Consider the following 7,887-nt stretch of genomic DNA (forward strand, 5'->3'; position numbering starts at 1 on the left):
GAACACATACACATTTAAATAAATACAATATATACAAAAAATAAATGCAGAGTAATTTCAGGGAGAGGGGCAGAGGAACTGGCAGCTGGAGGCATAAGGATTACCTCCTATAGGAAATGGTACTTGAACAGAGCTTTGGAAGATTACTAGCAGTCCTAAATAGTGTTGTGTACATGTCAGGTTTGGACAGCAGCCTGTGCACAGTCATGTCAACTAGCATTTATTAAAAAACTAGCATTTTTTAAGCTAGTGGAGAAGAGAGGTGTGGAATATTAGACCTACACAGGATCTTCAGGATCATCTAGTTCAACTCTCTCACTTTATACTTGAAGAAACAGAGATCTGAAAAGTAAAACAGTTTGACCACACAGGCCAGTAAGGGGCAGAGCCAAGCCTGAAACTCACGTGTGACTCTTAGTTGTGTGCTCTTTGCATCACACTGTGAATGTCTGTGTCACACTTAAAAAGTTAAGATATTGTCATTAAAAATTTAAAGGTGGCATTGATTATGGGAAAAATCACTTCAGTAGGAATAACTACACTAAGCAGGAGATACTTGGTTTAGCCAACTTAGAATTAAAGGTAGCCTTAAAACGTTATGAATCTTCTAACGCTCCAAACTTTAATGTTTTGACTTCTTCATGCAGCTTAGAAGATACAATAAGATCAAAGTACTAGCTGCATTAGAAATAATGGAAATAATCTACAGGAATGACAGTAGTGCCGCTCAAGGCTTCACCCTCAGAGGTCTTAGCACTTGCCACTGATGAGGACTTAGAGATTCAGTGATTGTCAGAGATTTGCAGGGAGTGGAAGGCTAAGTACTTGTGTATGTGGGGAGGGGGGGGGGTGTCAGAGAAGGACTTGGGAAAACACGGTGGTGTTGGGAAATATCAGTCTGTTTCAGCCTCTTTGGAAAGATGATGTATTCACACATTAAAAGGTAACTAAAAATATAAGGCAGTAGATGATCATTAAATGCGTCATAAGGACAGATGTTATAAGAACATAGAGCTAAAAGAGGCCGTTTAGTCTTGCTCCCAAGAGATGTCACTTCCAGCTGGGCTGCTTAGAAAAACCTCTACAAAAGAGGTGGGATTCAAGTTGTAACTTTGGACAGAGAAGAGGATCAGAGGCTTAGCTGGAAGAGGCCTTAGAGGTTATCCAGTGAGGCCTAGACAAGTGCCCAAGGTCATTCAGGTATTAAGGGGCAGAGCCACATTTTGAATACAAGTCCTTTGATTCCAAATCCAGGGATCTTTCCACTGTGCCAGTAGTCATTTTGGGTTTTGGTTAGCCAAGATTATTGTAAGGTAATTAAAGGAGGTGTAGTAGTGTGGTAGTAGTAGTGTAGTGTAGTAGTCCTGGCTCTGTTGTCTTTTGACCTGGGTTCAAATCCCTCCTCTGACATTTACTACAAGCTTGTAATTTCATGGGTATAGAGAACTATACCACACAGTAGCTTCATCATCTGTAAAATGAGAAGTTGGGACTAAATGACTTGTAGGGATCCTCTATCTTCCCCCCATATGTTACAATGGCAGCCTGTAGAGCAGGGAGATCAACATTAGGAGTCACAGTGCTGTTGTGGAAGGAAGGACATGGAACTACTAAGTCATAGGTCCTAGTCCCAGCCATGCTGTGAACTCCCTGTGTATTGTTGGACAGGGCACCCAACCTCTCAGGATGTGTTTCTGTGTTAGTTAAATGAAACAGTTCTAGGTCATTTCTTAATTCTCTTCCAACATAGTGATATTAATTGTACCCTAGATTTGGCTTTTCCAAAGTTCAAGGCCTACACAGTCTACTTACCCCTTTAATATTGTCTCATGCACTTCTCTCTGTACTCTGTATTGCACGCAGACTAGATTACTTATCCCTTATATTTGTCCATGCTTTCCTACCTCTGCCCTCTTGTTGACATGGCTCTTTATTGTCATGATTTCCCTGCCCCATCTCTTTTAAATTTCTATCCATCTTTCTGAGCAGCAGTACCAAACACAAACGTGTACCCATCTCAGATTAAAATATAATTGGAAAATATAATTAAAAATATTTAATGTTAATATTTGGTTTTCTAAGTCACTATGTGCCTGCGAGCATCCAGTGTACTGTTCAAGGCCCACATTTCTATTTTTGAGTTTGACACCACTGCTTTAGAGCCCACATGAAATACCAGCTCTTTATGAAGCCTAACCTTTTGCATCCTTCACACAGTATGTTATTATTTCATTGTTTTGCATAATGTATTATTTCGTATTATGTCATTTATACTTGTCATATCCCTCTATTATATAAGTTTCATGAGAGTATGGACTGTATCTTACCTAAATTTCATATCTTTCCCAGTAACTAGTAGTTCTCTGGGTAGTAAGCACTTAGTAAATGTTTACATGGTCTAGTTCTTTAGCATTTATTATTGCCAGTTCTTTCAATTATTGTTCTCTGCTACCCACTGGATAATCTCCTTAATTTTAAATTTAAATCTAAATAAGAAAATTGAGTTCAACTTTTAATAAATGTGTGCAGTGTACAGGCATTGTGCTTTGAGCTGGGGATACAAAAACTAAGTAGTCCCTACTCTTCAATTCTGATTTTGTATTTATCTTTCCAGTTTGTTACTTTTTTGTTTGTTTGTTTTTCTTTTGGGGGGGCAATGAGGGTTAAGTAACTTGCCCAGGGTCACACAGCTAGTAAGTGTCAAGTGTCTGAGGCTGGATTTGAACTCAGGTCCTCCTCAATCCAAGGCCAGTGCTTTGTCCACTGTACCACCTAGCTGCCCCCAGCTTGTTACTTTTTATTTCTAAATTATATACCTTCTTTTGCAATATTTCTTGAATATAGGAACTTTTCGTTTACCTTGCATTGTTGGAAAAAGAGATGCTCCACAAAAGTGTTCTTTCCAGATAAAATTAAACCCCCTTAAAATGGTAGAACTTTATTTGAATTATTTTTGTTGAGAATCTCTTTTTTTTATAGTTTCACATAATTTAAACTTTATTTGATTACTTGGGACTATCACCCATTGTTGTACTGTGTTTTAATATCGTGATGGCCTTAGGAGTTGTCACGGTATAGGAGCAATTTTCCTCATGTTAAATGGTCTTACTGTATGTGCTTTCTGAGTTTTTGTACCTGTTTTTTATGGTGTTTCTGTCTTCTTCCTCATAGAGGTAATTTAAGTTCTCTTAACACCAACATTCCCTACCTCCCTTAACTCTGGTAATTTGTTGCTTTTAATAAATTGATTAATTAATCAATTAATAATTAATATTTATACCAGATAACCAGGTTTATAAAAATTATACATCCAATAAGTGAGGCCCTATGGGGTTCTCCTATAAGTAAAGTATATAAGCATTAATACATGGCTATTCAGAGGGCTTTTTTGCTTATGTCCTACTGCTCAGCTATGTTCCTGAATGAATCAGGTTGCTGTGTTAGTCGTTATTGTGCTAATAATTTATTCTTAAATAAAATTCTAAAATAGTTATAATAGAATTATATTTTAAATATAACATTGCTGAGGTGGCATATCTTTCCCCTCCTGCCTATCTGTTCCCAGCCTTACATTTGTATATCACTGCATAGTTTCACTGTACTTTCATATCCATTATCTCATTTGATCCTCACATTTTTCCTTCCTTTTAAATTTTCTTCTAGGTACGCAATTACAGTGTGGTATTTTGATGCAGATGAAAGGGCACGAGCTAAAGTAAAATATCTAACAGGTAATAATCATGTTGCGTTTGATTTCCAAAAATAGACTGAGCTGAGGCCAGAGAAAAATATTCCTTATTGTCCTGGTTTTAAATTCTCTTATTTTAAAGTAGAATTCTCATGTCTATAGCAAGTGTTAAGGGCTAAAATTCTAGCTAAACTGTCTAAAATATCTAATGAGTTGTCGCCAATAAATGATAAGCTTTAGCAAGAGTTAGACTTTTAAGCATTTATTAAGGAGAATAAGAATTTGGTAAAAAAAGAGAAAGGCCTAGATTCCTATCTATTAAAGGGAGAGCACATTTCTAGCTCTGCTCTCCACCAGGGTCCAAAGGAAAGACCGCGAGACTGAGCGCGCCAGTCTCTTCCTTCCTCCTCCCACTCGCCCGAGTCAGTTCCTCATGCCAAAGAAAAGACTCCTGGTCTTGCCCTCAAAGACCTTCCCTTCATGGGCGGAACTCTTCTACAGGAAGTCTCCAGCAGGTGGCGTCATTCCAATCGTTACACAAGTGAGGTCTTTGGCTAATCAGAATAGTCCAGTTCTTGCTTTCAGCATTTCATTTCAGCCTTTAGATTTTGTGTTTATTAGAAATACACAAAAATCATTTATGAACAAATACAATTATGTTATGAAAATAGATTCTTTCTGCCCAATCCCAAGTTCTGGGTTGTTTCTCTTATAGCAGTGATTCCATACATGGCCTCTTTGCCTGCTTGTGTGTGTTTTAGTAGATCACTCCATTCTAATTTCAGAGAATACTCAACAAAAGCCTGCTCTCTTGTAGTATGAGAAACCACATCCTACCATGAGTCTCTTGTGATTTCCATGCTGATCAATATTTAGCAATTCTGATCACCCTCCCCCTTTTATATTTTACTCGTTAGTTGCAGAAATTTTGTTGTGAAGGACATTTTACTAGCTTGCATTCATTCAAAAAAAGCAGAAGTTAAGAGTCAGTAAATAGACTGATTTTTCCCCATAGGGTCATAGATTTAGAGTTACAAGGGAGCTTAGAAGTCACTTAGTCATCTCCTCCCACTCCTTATATGAAGAAGCAGAGGTGAAGAGAATTTTTTTGCCCAAGGTCACACAGAGTAGAGTATGTGACAGAACTGTGATTGCAACCTAGGGCATCTGATTCCAAATCTACTACAGGAATCTTAAAAGTCCATTAATTAACAAAGCCTAGCACTGTGTTCACTGGACTTGATTGTGCTGAAGATAACATTCTGAAGAAGGAATAATAGTTTTCAGTTAATGATTGCAGAGTTAGGATTTTGCTATCATGTGACACAGGAATTAAATGTAGACAAGTAATTCCCTGGAGCCAGGTGTAATATGTGGTTGCTTTTTTTTTTTTTAATTGAGATGCTTTCTTTTTCCCCCTTTGCAGGTGAAAAAGGTGTGAGGGTTGAACTTAATAAACCTTCTGATTCAATTGGGAAAGACGTTTTATAGAGTCTTTGATCCAGCAACACACCTACGTTGATGCTGTTTATTAACTTGTGAATTTGAATAAATGGGACAAAGGAAAAATAGACAACAAATCAGCATTTTAATACGGAAACCAAAACAACATTTTTGTGTTGCATCAGAAAGAAGATTTTTGACTGCTGTGGCATTGTACTGTGTGACTGACTCCAAACCTGTGACTGCTTATTTGAAGACTGATTTGAAGACTATAAGCAATTAAAAATGACATATACATCTGGACATAAAATAAGTGCCCTACATAGAATTTTTTCATTATTATATTTTGCCAGACCTATCATCCAGCTGAATTCAATTCATCTCTCCCTTTTTTATATAGTCAAATTTGAATTTGGGGTAATTTTTGTATGACCAGGTACAGTTTATCAAAGTGAATTGAGTAAAAATTACAGTATTATTCTCCAAAATAGCATCAATCTATTTTTGTAAACCTCTTCATATTGTTATCCTTTGCCCTAAAAGACCTAATTTAATGATAGTTGCCAGTAACTGAAGATCACTTTAATTTTCTTTACATTTAAAGTCAGAAAAGGAGCACTTTAATTACCAGCTAAAAATCGGATTCTTTTGTAGTCATATCGTAAACTAATTTGAACTCTTAAAGATTGCTACTGTATTTTTTTTACTTTGTCCTTAATTAAATTTAACAGGAAAAAAATCACTATTCTACTATCAGTTATTTTATTTTAGTTCATGTTTTACAAGTTAAATTCAGAGTGGGAAGGGCTTTTAAGTTAAATTTAAAATAAATAGAAATAATAATAATAAAGTGACTGGCACTGAGCTTGAGGCTTTATCCAGGTTATCCTTGGCTTTAGGGACATAGCATCAGGTTCCTAAGATTTAAAAAAAAAGGGGGGGAGGGGCTTTGCTTTCAGATATACCCTGAAATTTCCTATATATTTAAAAAGAGATGTCTCCATTCCTAAAACTTTTACATTTATTCATATGTTTTCTTCCTATTGAATGCCCCATCTGATCTGCAGATAAGTAGCACCTTGATTCTGTTGTATAGTATCAAGGGCAGATTATGTATACATTGAGACTGAAATGCATCATTACAGGCTTAATGTGCAATGAATCTTGACACTCGTGTTCTGTTGAAGCATCCCCCAAACATAACGCTGGCCTTTGATCAGTACTGAAAAGATGGATGTTTAGTAAGAAAGTTAAAATACTTTGGTTTTTATGCTTTGGTGTTCTTTTTTGACTTTTTAGAAAGAGAGGGAATGTAACTGAATCACACAAGACCTCCCCAAACTTCTATTGTTTAAAGAATGAATTGGGATGGGTGTCTTGTGCTTAAATGTTTTCCTGTGCTCGTTATCATTAGCAAAGTCCACAGGGTCGTATCCACTCTCAGAAATTATGGGTACACACCTACCCGCTTAATTTTTCTATTTCTGTCCTTGATTTCCTTTGCCAAAACAATGTGAGTGTACAGAAATATTTCTGTATATATTTCAATTTATGACAATTTTAGCATCTGTATAGTTTGTATTCAATTAGAAACCTTTTCTATGGAAAGCTCAGTAATTTTTATTAAAAGATTGCTATTATTCATGTAAAACATGAAAAAAATTAATTGTTTAGTGAAACTGACATTGGGAAGTGGGGTGGGGGTATTCAGTATTGTGATCTCACTTAGGAGAACTTGCAGAAAGAATTCTAGATTGTACTCAGAATTGTTGTTGTCTTTACCAATGTGTTCCATTTTGTTCCTCTTCCCTCCCTTCTATCCATCAATTTGACCTGACACTTCCTCTGTAAGTGCCTCTGCCAGCCTGACCCAGGAGTGCAAGTTGTTTTTGCCATCTGGTCTGCAGTGCAGTGCATTGCATTAGGCCACAATTAAAAAGCACTACTTTTTTTAGGTTTACCAGAAGTTACATTATTTTGATGGGAGGTATGTTTGAATTTTATTTTTAGATATGTGTACAGAAAAGGCCTTTTAATTTGTGAGTCCCTTTCTAATTCAAAGGTATACTTCTGCAGTTATGCAAAGTACCAAATTCTAATCTCTGTGTACTGCTTGGCAGACAGATTTAACACAATGGTGTTTTTTTTTAAGTCTGCTTCATCATTTTTATAAATCATTAGGAAAAGATCAGCAGTTCAGGGCAACCATATTTTCACTATCTTCTTAGAATTAGTAGTGGGACAGCTAACTTGTCACCAAGTAGGACCTAAAAAAAAAAATTCATGAGCTGTTTGTGTTTAATCCTGGTTAAAGATGAAACTTCATAATGCTATTTTTATTCATGACATTAACCAGCTGTAAAACACAGACCTTTATAATAGGCAAAGAATTTCAGGACTCATTTATAAATTGCCTATAGAGTCATGTAATTTGAAAAGCAGTGTTTCATTATGAAAGAGCTCTCAAGTTGCTTGTAAAGCTAATCTTAATTAAACAGATGTATAAAGGTTCTTGGAAAACTAAATGGTGGTTTATTTTCAAAAGTCACTTTGTTGTTTTTAAAAAACCTTTGTCATACTAATGACAGTGCACCTATTTGAAGGTGTAGTTCATAGGTGTTTTTATTGCCCATTTGGATTTAGTCCAGTTGCTGGTATTATTATTTGTAAATTCAGTCCCTTGTGTTTTGTTTTGTTTTGTTTTTCATTCTTGATGGTTAGATAATAGGAAATACTTTAAAGTGTGGTATATTAGT

The 7,887-nt window shown here is 36.0% G+C and overlaps 1 protein-coding gene across 1 annotated transcript in view; it reads left to right on the forward strand.

Annotated features, from left to right (window-relative positions):
* The window catches only part of EGLN1 (egl-9 family hypoxia inducible factor 1), a 69,659-nt gene extending 62,017 nt beyond the window's left edge, over window positions 1-7,642 (forward strand). Inside the window, exons 4-5 of the mRNA XM_044002199.1 lie at window positions 3,664-3,731; window positions 5,115-7,642. Of these exons, the coding sequence (XP_043858134.1) occupies window positions 3,664-3,731; window positions 5,115-5,179 (133 nt within the window). The 3' untranslated portion in view covers window positions 5,180-7,642. The remainder of the gene's footprint in view (window positions 1-3,663; window positions 3,732-5,114) is intronic.
* The last annotated feature ends 245 nt before the right edge of the window (window positions 7,643-7,887 follow it).

The sequence above is a fragment of the Dromiciops gliroides genome, chromosome 4 (genome assembly GCF_019393635.1).
Source record: "Dromiciops gliroides isolate mDroGli1 chromosome 4, mDroGli1.pri, whole genome shotgun sequence".
Lineage (NCBI taxonomy): Eukaryota > Metazoa > Chordata > Mammalia > Microbiotheria > Microbiotheriidae > Dromiciops > Dromiciops gliroides.